Below are 20,214 nucleotides of genomic sequence, written 5' to 3' on the forward strand. Positions count from 1 at the left end.
CCTGAACAATTTGTGCCCACGAAATTACTTTTTACCTCGCTGACAGACACTCAGAAAGCAATACACACTTCCGTAATGAGAGGCCAAATGAGGACCCATAAACTGAAATCCACAGCCACTTGAGATGGGTCATAAATCAGGGTTGAACAGAGGACACTGATCTACTGTAATGGATACAAGACCAAACAGAAAGATCAAATCCTGTCACTCATTCGGTAAGTTTGCCGTTTTTTTCCCCTCTCAGGTTATTTTCCTTTCTTTTCACAGCTAGACTACGAACTTACTTCACACCAGGACAGCTTTTTACAACACACAACTCTACATTTGGGTGTTAAGCTTCAGTGCTATAGTGGCATGCTCGAGACAGTTTGGTTACCTAGCCTCTACTACCATGGCAACATGTATTTACTCTCCCCCTATCTGTCTGTTTTGGGGAGTAATCCTGCCATTGTGGCCTAGACAGAATTAACGCCACAAGGCATCTCTGAAGGCTCCAGGTAATACCCTGACACTCGCCTCAATCATCGTCCCATCAGTATAAATGACGCCGAGCCCAAATGGACGAGACCCCCGTGCCTCGACAGAGATCCATCAGGATGATGAGTCATGTCCTCGCCGACACCAGAGGCGGGAATATTTTGAGCGCTGGACGCCACGTGGTTATCCTGCGGCCAGCAGTCTACGCGTTCCCAAATGACCCTCTCAGCGGGCGAGTCTTCCGACAGCTGCCGAGCACAGCGTGACACGCTTCTAAAACACAAAGGCGTGAGTGTCTCTCAGCAGAGGACCTCACAGCATCTCCCTACAGGGATGTCATTCACTAGGCTAGAAAACATCAGTCACACACATTAGCCCTTTGGGGAGCCACGACATCATTAAAAGTAAAGAAAGGCACAGTCAGAGCCCCAGATGCAAGGAAGGAGAGCGTTACTGAAGTAGTTCACAAAGAAAATACTATCTTAAGTGTCATCGTTCCCCAACCTGCAGTGTCTGAGTGCGTACGGCGCACTTCTTATTTTTGGAGGGCTTTTGAAGGGCTGTTTGAATAGAAAAACAAGCGGTCCGTTTCAAGCGGACTCATTAAGTGGTTCCTGGAAGATGGTGCCACTTCACTTACAGTAAGTCACATCAGCACTCCTGGAGGACCAACAGGACATCTAGCATTCAACAAATCAATAAAGACAACTACATCTACACACCCAGGAGGTACAGCACTGGCCCTGTTCATTACACATGAATCAAATCAAACAATGGGGGAGTGGAGGGAAACTAACAGTGTGTCCAAAATGGCAGCCTTTTCCCTATATAGTGGACTACTTTGCACTAAATAGGGATTGGATTCCCTGCAATCAAAACCAGTGCATTATAAAAAGGTCTCCAGTCAAAAGTAGTGCACTCTATAGGGAATAGGGAGCCATTGCAGCCTAAAAGAGGGATTGATTTCCTATCACCACCGGTCCTTGCCCCTCCCTCTCTCCCGCTCACCTTCCCTCCCCCTCTCTCACCTGGCAGGTCGGAGAACAGCAGGATGCACTCGTTAAAGCCGTTGGCCAGCAGGCGGTCTCGGAGCTGCTGCAGGATGGCCACGCCGATGCAGAAGGGGAAGGAGCTGTTCCCCAGGAGCAGGGTGTCCCACAGGTGGAAGATCTTGTGTAAGGGGAAGACGTCTGTAGAGGAAGAGGGGGAGATCCATCAATCAAGCAAATGTATTTATAAACCCTTTTCTACATCACCAGTTGTCACAAAGTGCTTTTACAATACACCAACCTAGCCCATTAAAGACATGCAGAAGCAGAAGGGAGAGCGAGGGAGGAGAGGGGTAGAGGGGGAGGGAGGGCAAGGAGAGGCGGAGGGAGGGCGAGGAGGAGGGAGGGCGAGGAGAGGGCGAGGAGAGTTGGGAGGGAGGGAGGGCGAGGAGGGCTTAGAAAGAGGAGGAAAGGGAGAAGGATATAGGGATCGTTAAGAGGGGACCCAGGGAGACAAGAAGATAATGATTTATAGTTCAGCCATTTGGCAGATGCTCTTAACCAGAAACAGAAAAGTGCATTACAAGGTTCATTTAACAAATAGTAATTGCAAGTACAACCTTAGTAGCAGGGGAAAAAGTAAAAACATTGCAGCTATAAGTGCTTTTTCAGGTTCTCTCAAACTCTAACACTTAACATTTCATAAGGCTGTATACAGTATGGGCTGAAGGGGGACTGAGTGTTTGGCTGTCCAATAGTTTCCAAGAAGGCCCATATATGGAGGAGGACTGATGGACACACTAATACTGCACTAATACTGCAGGACATCACAGAGCTGTTCGCCATTGACCTGTGTGGAATGGGAAACCTACTGTACAGGTCTTGGTTCTGTTAGGCCAAATACAACCGCTTCCTGTACCATCCCACGCTTTATTTCTATTCCATTATTCCGTTTAGCTAATCTAATGTCCTCTACCTGTTCCTTAGAGGCTCTGACAAATACAGTACATTGGATCAAAACAACATCCGCCTGTTAATGTCATGACCAGTACCTAGAAGTGGATACTAGGCAGGATGTATGTGTGAGAGGTAGGACTGGATGGAGAGGACCCGGAAGAGAAGTGGGAGGACTGGATGGAGAGGACCCGGAAGAGAAGTGGGAGGACTGGATGGAGAGGACCCGGAAGAGAAGTGGGAGGACTGGATGGAGAGGACCCGGAAGAGAAGTGGGAGGACTGGATGGAGAGGACCCGGAAGAGAAGTGGGAGGACTGGATGGAGAGGACCCGGAAGAGAAGTGGGAGGACTGGATGGAGAGGACCCGGAAGAGAAGTGGGAGGACTGGATGGAGAGGACCCGGAAGAGAAGTGGGAGGACTGGATGGAGAGGACCCGGAAGAGAAGTGGGAGGACTGGATGGAGAGGACCCGGAAGAGAAGTGGGAGGACTGGATGGAGAGGACCCGGAAGAGAAGTGGGAGGACTGGATGGAGAGGACCCGGAAGAGAAGTGGGAGGACTGGATGGAGAGGACCCGGAAGAGAAGTGGGAGGACTGGATGGAGGAATGGTGGGAGGACTGGATGGAGAGGAGTGAGAGGACTGGATGGAGAGGAGTGAGAGGACTGGATGGAGAGGAGTGGTAGGACTGGTGGAAGGACTGGATGGAGAGGAGTGGTAGAGAGGAGTGGTAGGAATAGTGGGAGGACTGGATGGAGGGGAGTGGTAGAGAGGAGTGGTAGGAATAGTGGGAGGACTGGATGGAGAGGAGTGGTAGAGAGGAGTGGTAGGAATAGTGGGAGGACTGGATGGAGAGGAGTGGTAGAGAGGAGTGGTAGGAATAGTGGGAGGACTGGATGGAGAGGAGTGGTAGAGAGGAGTGGTAGGAATGGTGGGAGGACTGGATGGAGAGGAGTGGTAGGAATGGTGGGAGGACTGGATGGAGAGGTGTGGTAGAGAGGAGTGGTAGGAATAGTGGGAGGACTGGATGGAGAGGAGTGGTAGAGAGGAGTGGTAGGAATAGTGGGAGGACTGGATGGAGAGGAGTGGTAGAGAGGAGTGGTAGGAATGGTGGGAGGACTGGATGGAGAGGAGTGGTAGGAATGGTGGGAGGACTAGATGGAGAGGTGTGGTAGAGAGGAGTGGTAGGAATAGTGGGAGGACTGGATGGAGAGGAGTGGTAGAGAGGAGTGGTAGGAATGGTGGGAGGACTGGATGGAGAGGAGTGGTAGAGAGGAGTGGTAGGAATGGTGGGAGGACTGGATGGAGAGGAGTGGTAGGAATGGTGGGAGGACTGGATGGAGAGGAGTGGTAGAGAGGAGTGGTAGGAATGGTGGGAGGACTGGATGGAGAGGAGTGGTAGAGAGGAGTGGTAGGAATAGTGGGAGGACTGGATGGAGAGGAGTGGTAGAGAGGAGTGGTAGGAATGGTGGGAGGACTGGATGGAGAGGAGTGGTAGAGAGGAGTGGTAGGAATAATGGGAGGACTGGATGGAGAGGAGTGGTAGAGAGGAGTGGTAGGAATAGTGGGAGGACTGGATGGAGAGGAGTGGTAGAGAGGAGTGGTAGGAATAGTGGGAGGACTGGATGGAGAGGAGTGGTAGAGAGGAGTGGTAGGAATAGTGGGAGGACTGGATGGAGAGGAGTGGTAGAGAGGAGTGGTAGGAATAGTGGGAGGACTGGATGGAGAGGAGTGGTAGAGGAGTGGTAGAGAAGAGTGGTAAGACTGGGAGTGGTAAGACTGGGAGTTAAGCCGAGACTCTTCAGCACATTAACAGTCCACTGAGCAGCCGGTGGGTGTGAGTGACGGGCAGAGTGTGTGTGTGTGGAGACAGGGAGATGGCCCTCCGACACTCTCCTCGGCTGGGTGCATTAGCAGTCATGGAGGCTAGAAAACATTAGCAGGATGGAGGAGAGGGGTGAGGGACTCACGCTGGTTTGGGAAGGATGGAGGGCAGGCCTCACACTCACAGCCCCTGGGAGCCGTGTGTACGTGTATGTGGGTGTGCATGCTTGAGAATTCTCAAGTGTGTGTGTGGGTGTGCGCATCTCTTAGAATTCTTAAGTGTGTGTGTGCATTGTAGGATTTACAATGAATGTAAAACATACAGTGCATTTGGGAAGTATTCAAACCCCTTCATCTTTTACACATTTTGTTACAGCCTTAATCTAAAATGGATTAAACCATTTTTTCCCCTCATCAAATCTAGACACAATACCCCCATTACATTTTTGCAAATGTATAAAAAAAAAAAATGTAAATATTACATAAGTATTCAGACCCTTTATTCAGTACTGTGTTGAAGCAGCTTTGGCAGTGATTACAGTCTTGAGTCTTCTTGGGTATGACGCTACAAGCTTGGCACACCTGTAGTTGGGGAGTTTCTCCCATTCTTCTCTGCAGATCCTCTCAAGCTCTGTCTGGTTGGATAGGGAGCATCGCTGCACAGCTATTTTCAGGTCTCTCCAAAGATGTTCGATCTGGTTCAAGTCCAGGCTTGTCAGAGACTTGTCCCGAATCCACTCCTGCGTTGTCTTGGCTGTGTGCTTAGGGTCGCCTCAGTCTGAGATCCTGAGCCCTCTGGAGCAGGTTTTTATCAAGGATCTCTCTGTACTTTGCTCCGTTCATCTTTCCCTCGATCCTGACTAGTCTCCCAGTCCCTGCCGCTGAAAAACATCCCCGCAGCATGATGCCGCCACCACCACTCTTCACCGTAGCGATGGTGCTAGGTTTCCTCCAGACGTGACGCTTGGCATTCAGGCCAAAGAGTTCAATCTTGGTTTCATCAGACCAGAGAATCTTGTTTCTCATGGTCAGAGTCTTTTAGGTGCATTTTGGCAAACTCAAAGCAGTCTGTCATGTGCTTTTTACTGAGGAGTGGCTTCCGTCTGGCCACTCTATCATAAAGGCCTGCAGAGATGGTTGTCCTTCTGGAAGGTTCTCCCATCTCCACAGAGGAACTCTGAAGCGCTGTCAGAATGACCAAGGCCCTTCTCCCCCAATTGTTCAGTTTGGCCAGCTCTAGGAACAGTCTTGGTGGTTCCAAACTGGATGGAGGCCACTGTGTTCTTGGGGACCTTCAATGATGCAGAAATTTTTTGGTACCCTTCCCCAGATCTGTGCCTTGACACAATCCTGTCTCTGAGCTCTACAGACAATTCCTTCAACCTCATGCCTTTGTTTTTGCTCTGACATGCACTGTCAACTGTGGGACCTTATATAGACAGGTGTGTGCCTTTCCAAATCATGTCCAATCAATTGAATTTACCACAGGTGGACTCCAATCAAGTTGTAGAAACATCTCAAGGATGATCAATGGAAACAGGGTGCACCGGAGCTCAATTTCAAGTCTTACAGCAAAGGATCTGAATACTTATGCAAATAAGGTATTTCTGTTTAGGCTATAACATAACAAAAGGTGGAAAAAGTCAGGTGGTTTGAATGCTTTCCGAATGCACTGTACACAGACTCAGTTTATTAGGTACACCACCACATTCACCAAAATGAATCGCTCCTACAGTAGGTGAGCCATGTAGCCATGGTCTGCTATTAAGCAGGCAGACAGGCATTCAGTTACTGTTCGAGTGAACGTTAGACTTTGAGCGTGCTATGATCAACGGTGCTAGGTGCGCCGGATCCAGTATCTCAGAAATAGTCGCCCTCCTGGGCTTTTCACGCACAACAGTGTCTAGGATTTACCGAGAATGGTGCGACAAACAAAAACCATCCAGTCAGCGAGAACAGCTCATTGATGAGAGAGGTCGAAGGAGAAGAATCGTACAAGGTAACAGGTAGGCCACCAACAGACAAATAACCACGCAGTACAACAGTGGTGTGCAGAACTGCATCTCGGAACGAACAACTCGTCAATCCTTGTCACGGATGGGCTATTGCAGCAGACGACCATACCGGGCTCCACCGCTATCAGCTAAAAACAAGAAGAAGCGGATCTAGTGGGCACATGATCCCCAACACCGGACAATTGAATGGAAAAACAACAGAGTTCAGTTTTCTTGAGTGGCCTGCGCAGTCCCCAAACCTCAACCCAATATATCATCTTTGGGATGAGATGGATTGGGCTGTTCGCAGCATGAACGTACCGCTGTCCAATCTGCAGCAACTGCGTGATAGCATCGCGTCATCATGGACCAACATCCCCGTGGAACGTTTCCAAAACCTTGTAGAATGCCCTGAAGAATTCAGCCTGTTCTGGAGGAAAAGGGGGGGTCCGACCCTGTACCTAATAAACTGGCCAGTGTGTGTATGTCTTTCTGGCCCCTGCCCAAGTGTCTGATCAGAATTCTAATAGTGTATTTTGTATGTTCCAAAATTAAATAGGAAAAACACTGGATTTTGTGTGTCTTCTTCTTATCATCAAACTCCAACTGAGATGAAAGTAATATGAAATAGGTATTATAATACATGCCCTAACACTACTGTTTCAGTCTGCTATTCCATGAAGACTATAGGATCAAGCATAATGCTGCCACCCGCTGTTCACCTACTGCATGACACAGAACGGTACATCCTGAGTAGGCAAATAATACCTTCAGAGGCTACTTCAGTTAACGACTAGCCACAATCATGTGATTGTCTTGTTGGCTGAATTCCAAATGGTATTCAGCCAGTAGACCAAAACGATGTCCACTCTCTACGCGGCCGTATAAAGGACGTCCAGTCTCTACGCGGCCGTATAAAGGACGTCCACTCTCTACGCGGCCGTATAAAGGACGTCCACTCTCTACGCGGCCGTATAAAGGACGTCCACTCTCTACGCGGCCGTATAAAGGACGTCCACTCTCTACGCGGCCGTATAAAGGACGTCCACTCTCTACGCGGCCGTATAAAGGACGTCCACTCTCTACGCGGCCGTATAAAGGACGTCCACTCTCTACGCGGCCGTATAAAGGACGTCCACTCTCTACGCGGCCGTATAAAGGACGTCCACTCTCTACGCGGCCGTATAAAGGACGTCCACTCTCTACGCGGCCGTATAAAGGACGTCCACTCTCTACGCGGCCGTATAAAGGACGTCCACTCTCTACGCGGCCGTATAAAGGACGTCCACTCTCTACGCGGCCGTATAAAGGACGTCCACTCTCTACGCGGCCGTATAAAGGACGTCCACTCTCTACGCGGCCGTATAAAGGACGTCCACTCTCTACGCGGCCGTATAAAGGACGTCCACTCTACGCGGCCGTATAAAGGACGTCCACTCTCTACGCGGCCGTATAAAGGACGTCCACTCTTTACGTGGCCGTATAAAGGACGTCCACTCTTTACGCGGCCGTATAAAGGACGTCCACTCTCTACGCGGCCGTATAAAGGACGTCCACTCTCTACGCGGCCGTATAAAGGACGTCCACTCTTTAACGCGGCCGTATAAAGGACGTCCACTCTTTAACGCGGCCGTATAAAGGACGTCCAGTCTCTACGCGGCCGTATAATGGACGTCCACTCTCTACGCGGCCGTATAAAGGACGTCCACTCTTTACGTGGCCGTATAAAGGACGTCCAGTCTCTACGTGGCCGTATAAAGGATGTCCACTCTTTACGTGGCCGTATAAAGGAAGATATTACCACAGAAGTAATAGACCAGCATAGCACGTAGACCAGCATAGCACGTAGAGCATTATAAACAGAGTAGACTAGAAGAGTAGAATAGATAAGAATATAATAGCCTTCATGGCAGCAGTTTCTGTGGTATAATGTAAACCCAGTAGACTAGAGACATTATCTAATAGGGTTGGTTATAAAGGTCACACTACTGTCAAAAGCAACTAATCCTTACCGTACTGGAGGCTTTGACCTTTCCAAACTGCTCTGTTATGAGCTCCAAATGCTGCTGACCCCACACCGTGCCAAGTCCTATAGAATATGCACACTAGCACATTCATAATAATAAAGAAGGTCAACTTACGTGTGAACATGGTGAGGAACCACGGAATGGCATAGAGCTGCAAGGTGATAGAGAGAGGATGTAGTCAATGAAATAAATAAAGTCATGCATTTCTACTCTGTTCTGTGCATTACAGTATTATTCTTTATAGAACATTCCTAGCTATACACTTTTGTTAGTACACATTCCAACCCAAAACACATCAAATCAATGTCATACAAAATCCACTAAACTGTTACATCGATTTAACTTCTTCAGCAGAGACATTTCGTATTTCAGCCACATCAGTCACACAAACTTTGTCTGATCTGATGTCTGCTAAGTTTGCATAGCCTCTGTGTATGTGTGTGTGTGTGTGTGTGTGTAAGAGAGCGGTGGCAACAAACTGCTGAGTACTTGAAGTCTATGGAGTCCCTCTCTCTCTCTCTATCCTTCCCTCCCACACACACACACACACACACACACACACACACACACACACACACACACACACACACACACACACACACACACACACACACACACACACACACACACACACACACACACACACACACACACACACACACACACACACACACACACACACACACACACACACACACCTCTCCCAGGATTAGGGTTGGGGGAGGGGGGTGGGGGTATTGCAATGGAATTGATTTCAGCTGGTTAATTAAATAGGAGAGGAAAACGCTGGTAGGCTGCCTTCCTGGAGCTGGTGGACCCCCTCCATACCCAAGGGTAATGAGTTACTCAGAGCCTCGGCCTCAATTTAAGCAGTCTCCTCCACAGAGCCCTGGCTAGGCCTCATGGGATTAGTTGTCGTAGAAAGGTGTGAATGGCAGCCAGGGGAGGGAGGCCAAAATATGTGGCCAAATTGAAAACAGCTTAAATTGAACAAGCGGGCCGGGGAGTCTAGCCTACATGCAGCATGGCAGTAGTGGTCCTATGGCTTGAAGCATTACAGGAGGAGACAGCTACAGTACACTGGGCTGGTGACTTGTGTATTTGACAACGTAGTATTATATGACATTTTCTGTTATTGTATAATCACCACAGCACACTGTACTTTGACACATATACAGGGGAAACACAGGGTTCATGTTGAGGTCACTGGGAAGTCTAACATTTGGGCTTTTTATAGCCTCCGTACGGATGTATTACTTTGAGAGAACAACAGCCATGAAATCCCTCCATCTCTCCACACCCTCCGAACTTCAGAAGTTAATTATTTATGGTTTGGATCAAACTTCAAAACATTAAAAGCTGTATCAACACACTGAGTTCAAATTTCATTATCCCCGACCAGACTGGGAAAATAACGTTTCAATCCTTCGCCTTTGAAAGGGAAGTTAAATACAAATAAAACAGCGGTTCACAAGTGTCGAGATGACATCATTAGAAAACCACGCACTCGGTTAACCTCTGAAGAGGCGGCTTGGAATCTAAAGTCCACCAGCATCGTTGCTTGACGACAAAAGAAGAACCATTATAAGAAATATGCTCAAGGTAATGCTTTGCAGCAGAATAACAAATGTTTTTGTTGAAATCACTATGTAGATGTGGACAGAAAAGTTGGTTCTTTAATTGTTTTAGTGTGCCACTTCCTTTATTTCCCTAAAGGAACCTGTAAAACACCCACAGGAAAACCAGTGAAACATCAAATTGTTATTATTTTCCCCCCACAGTAAGTGTCTTCAGACAGGGACAGCCCCATCTTCTAATCACCATGGTTTCACTGATATATGTTCTGTGATTTCATGGTTTCAGGTTGTCATTGTAAATGAGAAACGGTTCTAAACCGACCCAGCTGGTTAAATCAATTTGAACTGGAAACAAAGTCAGTGTTTCCTACAGGAGCGGAGTTACACACGTCATCAAACACTTCCACCATCCATCTTTAAAAACAGGGCACCATAAAACCCTGGCCCCTGTTTGATAGACTCAGCCTTTCTCTGGAAGAGGTCCCCAGGGCTGGTCCACTGAGGTGACACACATTCATCAGCACGATAACACCTTGATTAGAGCCTATAGAGCCTTTAACCTTGCTACGGTGTGAAGAGAGAGAGAGTGTTCTGGAACGGGGGTTGAGGGCCGGGTGTTCGACGACCTTTTAGCAAGGCCAGGCTGTCATTAGACCCTAGAGCAGGCCAGACTGTCATTAGACCCAGTATAAATTATCACAAATGTACCGAGTGGAGGGAACTTGGCCTTGGCCCAAAACTGAGAGGGGCCAACCCGAACAGAAACTCTCAATGACAACCAGGACTCTATTAGAAGGGTGTGATAGTGGTGATTCTTTATCCCTGACCAGGGAGTCTGGGACTGGGCCAGATTCCAGACTTCTCCTCCATCCTCCCCGTTGTCCCTCACCTTTCATGATCTAAAAACTCACAGAAGGAAAGAAGCGTTTTCTAATAAGTACCCTTCAGCACTGTTCTACTGTCAGATGTACAGTAGGTCCCTTCCAGTTAAGTACTTCCCCTCAGACTTTTCTGCTGTAGGACGTCTGTGTATAAACACTTTCCAGCTCATCCACTACAACTGTTTCCTTATCAGTTATATGACGATCAGCCCCCTCATGTCAGTTTTATGATCCTTCGGCACTGTTCTCCAGTCAGTTTTTGCATTAGGACGACGCAGCCCAGACCGCATTTCAGTACTTACATCAGGTATGAATCCGATCTCATTGAGGTGGTTGCTGAGCTCCGGGTCGTGGAAGGCGATCATCTGGGAGAAGACGGTGAGGTACTCTGAAACAGGTGCAGCACAGAGGGAGAGTTCAAATCTAGCAAAAAAGCAGTGGTGGTCCTATCTGAGGAACGCTATTCATGGGTGTCTGTTGCAAAACATTTATCTACGTTGTGCCATATTGAACAAGACCCAGAAGCTATTGTGACATCAGATTAGATTGGGCATTGTGTCGATATTTTGTACCAGGACTATAAAGAGATGTTTGTGTCGTGTATGGTCTCCATACAAAAATGTAATTGAGCTTCATTATTTTTATTCCAAAACAAAAGTACACTAAAATCCAAGACAGTGAGATTAGATGAGACTGTGGTGGGACAATAAACAACACTCCATATTGAGTTTAAGTGGTGTGTTTGTTGTCCCAGATCACATTGTGGGACTATATCAACAATGGACTAATGTAACAAAAGATAGTTTGGGTGGAGTTTTCCTTTGAGTAATAAGGCAGAGAGACTGTAGTATATTGTGAATATCACACAAAAAAGGGTGTTATTAGACAACTCATAGGTGCAGTTCTATAAATACACCTACTAGTGGCATACATTGAACACTGACATGTTTATGTAGATTAAAGATTGATTTATTGGGATGATGGAGGCTGCTTGTTATTCAAGTGTCACTGTACATGGAGGGACTCACCTTGGATAACGTGAGAGTTGTCCTTCAGGAAGAAGTTGTACAGGTATTTGGGGATGAAGGCCGACATGCAGGCGTACGCCAGGGCTGCAGACAACAAAGGGGAAGATGAGGTGAAGAGAGGAGTATCAGCGATACACATTGTACTTCTGCAAATCAACAACTCCCTACTTTAACAAGGTTTGAAATACCCTTACCTTCATTGTTGAAATTCAGCCAGAGGAATGGTGCACAAAGTGAATCCAAACCTAAACAAAACATGGGGTACAATCGTAAACCACATCAACACTAGAATCGAATTGGCTAGATTGAAAATGTATGACTTGACTTCCACCTAGTGGTCTATTGACCACAACACAGCATGGATGTGAGTCACTGCGTCAGATTGTGACAGCAGAGAGACAGACTCACCCTGCCAGTAGACCAGGTCAGGGTGAGACACCACCCAGGCCTTGAGCACACGCCTGAACTTCCTGTGGCCCTGTGGCGAGGACAGTAGCTCGTCATACTGGTGACAGCGAGGGATGTCCACCTCAATCTGGGAGGAAAAAAACACACCCATTAGAAATGTGTGAACCAAGGCATGTGATGGATATATATCTGTTCAATATGAAATTATAAAACAGCCAAAAAGAATAACATTTGCCCATCAACTGATAACCAGTCCACAATGAGAAGAGCAGATACCTGTCTGTCAGTGGGTATAGGAGTATCCTTATCAATGCTGTCATATTTGGCTTGAATGTCCCCCTGGAGAGAAAAAGGAATCTAATCAACCAAAATAACTTCCCATTATCATGGCATGGCACAGTATTAAATGAAAACCAGCAGTAAATCAAGTTCATAATCTCTATGGTTATCAGCTTTATTTATCTCTAGAAACAAAACAATGTATTTCTCTCTATGGTTATCAGCTTTATTTATCTCCACAAACAAAACAATGTATTTCTCTCTATGGTTATCAGCTTTATTTATCTCTAGAAACAAAACAATGTATTTCTCTCTGTGGTTATCATCTTTATTTATCTCTACAAACAAAACAATGTATTTCTCTCTGTGGTTATCAGCTTTATTTATCTCTACAAACAAAACAATGTATTTCTCTCTATGGTTATCAGCTTTATTTATCTCTAGAAACAAAACAATGTATTTCTCTCTATGGTTATCAGCTTTATTTATCTCTACAAACAAAACAATGCATTTCTCTCTGTGGTTATCGTCTTTATTTATCTCTACAAACAAAACAATGTATTTCTCTCTATGGTTATCGTCTTTATTTATCTCTACAAACAAAACAATGCATTTCTCTCTGTGGTTATCGTCTTTATTTATCTCTACAAACAAAACAATGTATTTCTCTATGGTTATCAGTTTGTCCTACCTCGACTCCCAGGAGAGCAGCCCAGGCCAGTCCACGTATGAGAGGAGGAATGTCTACCCTCGCCTCCTTCCACACCAGGTTCTTCTTGTATGGGTATGCCTGTGGGACAAACAGCACAACCAGAACCTTTTCTAATCATAAGATTAGATTCTATTGTAATTAAAAACCTTTATTTATCCAGATAAGTCATTGAGAAGACACTGTATTTTACTAATCTGGTTGATATAACACATAGCTCCACTTTAATTCAACACCCGATACAATCAAGATAGACACCAAGGCCTGGACACACCAATAGAAGACTTTAATAATCACCAGACAGGAACACAAAGATGAGTAAAAGAGTGTGAGCTCAGGACAGGGTCAATGTGACTTTGGGTACTCCTCGTCTTTCTATTCCTGGAATCATTGGGAACTGGGGGGTCTTCAAAACTGCAGAGGCAGAGTGATTGCATTTGTACTGGGTTGTGAGATAATGGTGTGTGTGTGTTAGAGCTCAGACCTTGAGGAGCCTGTCGAAGAGGATGATGCGGATGAGTTGGTACTCTGTGTCCCTCTCCCTGATGATGAGTGGCAGCGTGACGGTGCAAGACAGCTCATTGCTGCTGTTGGACTGGGACAGACTAGACTGTCTGGAGAGACAGAAAGAGATAAAGACACACAGAGAGAGAGAGACAGAGAGAGAGACACAAAGAGAGACAAGGGAACAAAAAAACAAGAAGGGAACATTACCCATCTCCATCAGTCATTGAAAAGAACAAGCCATAAAATGAAAAATAGAGAATGGATGCGAGAGCTGAGGACAGATAGACTAAGTCAAAACATGACAAATGAGTAGGAAAAGATGAGAGGATTCTTACTCATCTTCCAATAAAGGGTAATATGCCTCTCCTGCCACATCTTTCAGTCTCTGAAAGAGAGAAGCCAGATTTTAATTCTCAACATAAAAGTTCTGGTTAATTTCAGATTCAACTATGTGGAGAAAAGAACACTGGTCATTACAGTCCCAGTAGACACCTGTTGTGTGGTGTTGGTAGAACACTGGTCATTACAGTCCCAGTAGAGACCTGTCGTGTGGTGTTGGTAGAACACTGGTCATTACAGTCCCAGTAGAGACCTGTCGTGTGGTGTTGGTAGAACACTGGTCATTACAGTCCCAGTAGAGACCTGTCGTGTGGTGTTGGTAGAACACTGGCCATTACAGTCCCAGTAGAGACCTGTCGTGTGGTGTTGGTAGTACACTGGTCATTACAGTCCCAGTAGAGACCTGTCGTGTGGTGTTGGTAGAACACTGGTCATTACAGTCCCAGTAGAGACCTGTCGTGTGGTGTTGGTAGAACACTGGTCATTACAGTCCCAGTAGAGACCTGTCGTGTGGTGTTGGGAGTACACTGGTCATTACAGTCCCAGTAGAGACCTGTCGTGTGGTGTTGGTAGTACACTGGTCATTACAGTCCCAGTAGAGACCTGTCGTGTGGTGTTGGTAGTACACTGGTCATTACAGTCCCAGTAGAGACCTGTCGTGTGGTGTTGGTAGAACACTGGTCCTTACAGTCCCAGTAGAGACCTGTCGTGTGGTGTTGGTAGAACACTGGTCCTTACAGTCCCAGTAGAGACCTGTCGTGTGGTGTTGGTAGTACACTGGTCATTACAGTCCCAGTAGAGACCTGTCGTGTGGTGTTGGTAGATACACTGGTCATTACAGTCCCAGTAGAGACCTGTCGTGTGGTGTTGGTAGTACACTGGTCATTACAGTCTCAGTAGAGACCTGTCGTGTGGTGTTGGTAGTACACTGGTCATTACAGTCCCAGTAGAGACCTGTCGTGTGGTGTTGTTAGTACACTGGTCATTACAGTCCCAGTAGAGACCTGTCGTGTGGTGTTGGTAGTAACACTGGTCATTACAGTCCCAGTAGAGACCTGTCGTGTGGTGTTGGTAGTAACACTGGTCATTACAGTCCCAGTAGAGACCTGTCGTGTGGTGTTGGTAGAACACTGGTCATTACAGTCCCAGTAGAGACCTGTCGTGTGGTGTTGGTAGAACACTGGTCATTACAGTCCCAGTAGAGACCTGTCGTGTGGTGTTGGTAGAACACTGGTCATTACAGTCCCAGTAGAGACCTGTCGTGTGGTGTTGGTAGTACACTGGTCATTACAGTCCCAGTAGAGACCTGTCGTGTGGTGTTGGTAGAACACTGGTCATTACAGTCCCAGTAGAGACCTGTCGTGTGGTGTTGGTAGAACACTGGTCATTACAGTCCCAGTAGAGACCTGTCGTGTGGTGTTGGTAGAACACTGGTCATTACAGTCCCAGTAGAGACCTGTCGTGTGGTGTTGGTAGAACACTGGTCATTACAGTCCCAGTAGAGACCTGTCGTGTGGTGTTGGTAGAACACTGGTCATTACAGTCCCAGTAGAGGACCTGTCGTGTGGTGTTGGTAGTACACTGGTCATTATAGTCCCATTAGAGACCTGTCGTGTGGTGTTGGTAGAACACTAGTCATTACAGTCCCAGTAGAGACCTGTCGTGTGGTGTTGGTAGAACACTGGTCATTACAGTCCCAGTAGAGACCTGTCGTGTGGTGTTGGTAGAACACTGGTCATTACAGTCCCAGTAGAGACCTGTCGTGTGGTGTTGGGAGTACACTGGTCATTACAGGTACAGTAGAGACCTGTCGTGTGGTGTTGGTAGAACACTGGTCATTACAGTCCCAGTAGAGACCTGTCGTGTGGTGTTGGTAGAACACTGGTCATTACAGTCCCAGTAGAGACCTGTCGTGTGGTGTTGGTAGAACACTGGTCATTACAGTCCCAGTAGAGACCTGTCGTGTGGTGTTGGTAGAACACTGGTCATTACAGTCCCAGTAGAGACCTGTCGTGTGGTGTTGGTAGAACACTGGTCATTACAGTCCCAGTAGAGACCTGTCGTGTGATGTTGGTAGAACACTGGTCATTACAGTCCCAGTAGAGACCTGTCGTGTGGTGTTGGTAGTACACTGGTCATTACAGGTACAGTAGAGACCTGTCGTGTGGTGTTGGTAGAACACTGGTCATTACAGTCCCAGTAGAGACCTGTCGTGTGGTGTTGGTAGAACACTGGTCATTACAGTCCCAGTAGAGACCTGTCGTGTGGTGTTGGTAGAACACTGGTCATTACAGTCCCAGTAGAGACCTGTCGTGTGGTGTTGGTAGAACACTGGTCATTACAGTCCCAGTAGAGACCTGTCGTGTGGTGTTGGGAGTACACTGGTCATTACAGGTACAGTAGAGACCTGTCGTGTGGTGTTGGTAGAACACTGGTCATTACAGTCCCAGTAGAGACCTGTCGTGTGGTGTTGGTAGAACACTGGTCATTACAGTCCCAGTAGAGACCTGTCGTGTGGTGTTGGTAGAACACTGGTCATTACAGTCCCAGTAGAGACCTGTCGTGTGGTGTTGGTAGAACACTGGTCATTACAGTCCCAGTAGAGACCTGTCGTGTGGTGTTGGTAGTACACTGGTCATTACAGTCCCAGTAGAGACCTGTCGTGTGGTGTTGGTAGAACACTGGTCATTACAGTCCCAGTAGAGACCTGTCGTGTGGTGTTGGTAGAACACTGGTCATTACAGTCCCAGTAGAGACCTGTCGTGTGGTGTTGGTAGAACACTGGTCATTACAGTCCCAGTAGAGACCTGTCGTGTGGTGTTGGTAGTACACTGGTCATTACAGTCCCAGTAGAGACCTGTCGTGTGGTGTTGGTAGAACACTGGTCAGTACAGTCCCAGTAGAGACCTGTCGTGTGGTGTTGGTAGAACACTGGTCATTACAGTCCCAGTAGAGACCTGTCGTGTGGTGTTGGTAGAACACTAGTCATTACAGTCCCAGTAGAGACCTGTCGTGTGGTGTTGGTAGAACACTGGTCATTACAGTCCCAGTAGAGACCTGTCGTGTGGTGTTGGTAGAACACTGGTCATTACAGTCCCAGTAGAGACCTGTCGTGTGGTGTTGGTAGAACACTGGTCATTACAGTCCCAGTAGAGACCTGTCGTGTGGTGTTGGTAGAACACTGGTCATTACAGTCCCAGTAGAGACCTGTCGTGTGGTGTTGGTAGAAACACTGGTCATTACAGTCCCAGTAGAGACCTGTCGTGTGGTGTTGGTAGAACACTGGTCATTATAGTCCCAGTAGAGACCTGTCGTGTGTGTTGGTAGAACACTGGTCATTACAGTCCCAGTAGAGACCTGTCGTGTGGTGTTGGTAGAAACACTGGTCATTACAGTCCCAGTAGAGACCTGTCGTGTGGTGTTGGGAGTACACTGGTCATTACAGGTCCAGTAGAGACCTGTCGTGTGGTGTTGGTAGAACACTGGTCATTACAGTCCCAGTAGAGACCTGTCGTGTGGTGTTGGTAGAACACTGGTCATTACAGTCCCAGTAGAGACCTGTCGTGTGGTGTTGGTAGAACACTGGTCATTACAGTCCCAGTAGAGACCTGTCGTGTGGTGTTGGTAGAACACTGGTCATTACAGTCCAGTAGAGACCTGTCGTGTGGTGTTGGTAGAACACTGGTCATTACAGTCCCAGTAGAGACCTGTCGTGTGGTGTTGGAGTCACTGGTCATTACAGTCAGTAGAGACCTGTCGTGTGGTGTTGGTAGAACACTGGTCATTACAGTCCCAGTAGAGACCTGTCGTGTGGTGTTGGTAGTAACACTGGTCATTACAGTCCCAGTAGAGACCTGTCGTGTGGTGTTGGTAGACACTGGTCCTTACAGTCCCAGTAGAGACCTGTCGTGTGGTGTTGGTAGAACACTGGTCATTACAGTCCCAGTAGAGACCTGTCGTGTGGTGTTGGTAGTAACACTGGTCATTACAGTCACAGTAGAGACCTGTCGTGTGGTGTTGGTAGAACACTGGTCATTACAGTCCCAGTAGAGACCTGTCGTGTGGTGTTGGTAGAACACTGGTCATTACAGTCCCAGTAGAGACCTGTCGTGTGGTGTTGGTAGAACACTGGTCATTACAGTCCCAGTAGAGACCTGTCGTGTGGTGTTGGTAGTACACTGGTCATTACAGTCCCAGTAGAGACCTGTCGTGTGGTGGTGGTAGTACACTGGTCATTACAGTCCCAGTAGAGACCTGTCGTGTGGTGTTGGTAGTACACTGGTCATTACAGTCCCAGTAGAGACCTGTCGTGTGGTGTTGGTAGTACACTGGTCATTACAGTCCCAGTAGAGACCTGTCGTGTGGTGTTGGTAGTACACTGGTCATTACAGTCCCAGTAGAGACCTGTCGTGTGGTGTTGGTAGACACTGGTCATTACAGTCCCAGTAGAGAACCTGTCGTGTGGTGTTGGTAGAACACTGGTCATTACAGTCCCAGTAGAGACCTGTGTCGTGTGGTGTTGGTAGTAACACTGGTCATTACAGTCCCAGTAGAGACCTGTCGTGTGGTGTTGGTAGAACACTGGTCATTACAGTCCCCAGTAGAGACCGTGTCGTGTGGTGTTGGTAGTACACTGTCATTACAGTCCCCAGTAGAGACCTGTCGTGTGGTGTTGGTAGAACACTGGTCATTACAGTCCCAGTAGAGACCTGTCGTGTGGTGTTGGTAGTACACTGGTCATTACAGTCCCAGTAGAGACCTGTCGTGTGGTGTTGGGAAGAACACTGGTCATTACAGTCCCAGTAGAGACCTGTCGTGTGGTGTTGGTAGAACACTGGTCATTACAGTCCCAGTAGAGACCTGTCGTGTGGTGTTGGTAGAACACTGGCCATTACAGTCCCAGTAGAGACCTGTCGTGTGGTGTTGGTAGTACACTGGTCATTAAGTCCCAGTAGAGACCTGTCGTGTGGTGTTGGTAGAACCACTGGTCATTACAGTCCCAGTAGAGACCTGTCCGTGTGGTGTTGGTAGAACACTGGTCATTACAGTCCCAGTAGAGACCTGTCGTGTGGTGTTGGGAGTACACTGGTCATTACAGTCCCAGTAGAGACCTGTCGTGTGGTGTTGGTAGTACACTGGTCATTACAGTTCCCCAGTAGAGACCTGTCATGTGGTGTTGGTAGTACACTGGTCATTACAGTCCCAGTAGAGACCTGTCGTGTGGTGTTGGTAAAACACTGGTCCTTACAGTCCCAGTAGAGACCTGTCGTGTGGTGTTGGTAAAACACTGGTCCTTACAGTCCCAGTAGAGACCTGTCGTGTGGTGTTGGTAGTACACTGGTCATTACAGTCCCAGTAGAGACCTGTCGTGTGGTGTTGGTAGAACACTGGTCATTACAGTCCCCGTAGAGACCTGTCGTGTGTGGTTGGTAGTACACTGGTCCATTACAGTCCCAGTAGAGACCCTGTCGTGTGGTGTTGGTAGTAACACTGGTCATTACAGTCCAGTAGAGACCTGTCGTGTGGTGTTGGGTAGTACACTGGTCATTACAGTCTCAGTAGAGACCTGTCGTGTGGTGTTGGTAGTACACTGGTCATTACAGTCCCAGTAGAGACCTGTCGTGTGGTGTTGGTAGTACACTGGTCATTACCAGTCCCAGTAGAGACCTGTCGTGTGGTGTTGGTAGTACACTGGTCATTACAGTCCCAGTAGAGACCTGTCGTGTGGTGTTGGTAGAACACTGGTCATTACAGTCCCAGTAGAGACCTCGTGTGGTGTTGGTAGAACACTGGTCATTACAGTCCCAGTAGAGACCTGTCGTGTGGTGTTGGTAGTACACTGGTCATTACAGTCCCATTAGAGACCTGTCGTGTGGTGTTGTAGAACTGTCATTACAGTCCCAGTAGAGACCTGTCGTGTGGTGTTGGTAGTAACACTGGTCATTACAGTCCCAGTAGAGACCTGTCGTGTGGTGTTGGTAGAACACTGGTCATTACAGTCCCAGTAGAGACCTGTCGTGTGGTGTTGGGAGTACACTGGTCATTACAGGTCAGTAGAGACCTGTCGTGTGGTGTTGGTAGAACACTGGTCATTACAGTCCCAGTAGAGACCTGTCGTGTGGTGTTGGTAGCACACTGGTCATTACAGTCCCAGTAGAGACCTGTCGTGTGGTGTTGGTAGAACACTGGTCATTACAGTCCCAGTAGAGACCTGTCGTGT

General features: G+C 47.6%; 1 protein-coding gene across 1 annotated transcript in view; it reads right to left on the reverse strand.

Annotated features, from left to right (window-relative positions):
- Positions 1–14,040, reverse strand: part of LOC120040131 (TBC domain-containing protein kinase-like protein) — a gene marked incomplete at its 5' end in the record, with an annotated part of 57,669 nt that extends 43,629 nt beyond the window's left edge. The window contains 10 exons of the mRNA XM_038985375.1: positions 1,506–1,667; positions 8,381–8,417; positions 11,027–11,112; positions 11,753–11,836; positions 11,947–11,997; positions 12,161–12,287; positions 12,437–12,499; positions 13,131–13,229; positions 13,633–13,762; positions 13,991–14,040. Of these exons, the coding sequence (XP_038841303.1) occupies positions 1,506–1,667; positions 8,381–8,417; positions 11,027–11,112; positions 11,753–11,836; positions 11,947–11,997; positions 12,161–12,287; positions 12,437–12,499; positions 13,131–13,229; positions 13,633–13,762; positions 13,991–14,040 (889 nt within the window). The remainder of the gene's footprint in view (positions 1–1,505; positions 1,668–8,380; positions 8,418–11,026; positions 11,113–11,752; positions 11,837–11,946; positions 11,998–12,160; positions 12,288–12,436; positions 12,500–13,130; positions 13,230–13,632; positions 13,763–13,990) is intronic.
- Between the last annotated feature and the right edge of the window lie 6,174 nt (positions 14,041–20,214).

This window comes from Salvelinus namaycush, unplaced genomic scaffold (assembly GCF_016432855.1).
Source record: "Salvelinus namaycush isolate Seneca unplaced genomic scaffold, SaNama_1.0 Scaffold326, whole genome shotgun sequence".
NCBI classification, from domain to species: domain Eukaryota; kingdom Metazoa; phylum Chordata; class Actinopteri; order Salmoniformes; family Salmonidae; genus Salvelinus; species Salvelinus namaycush.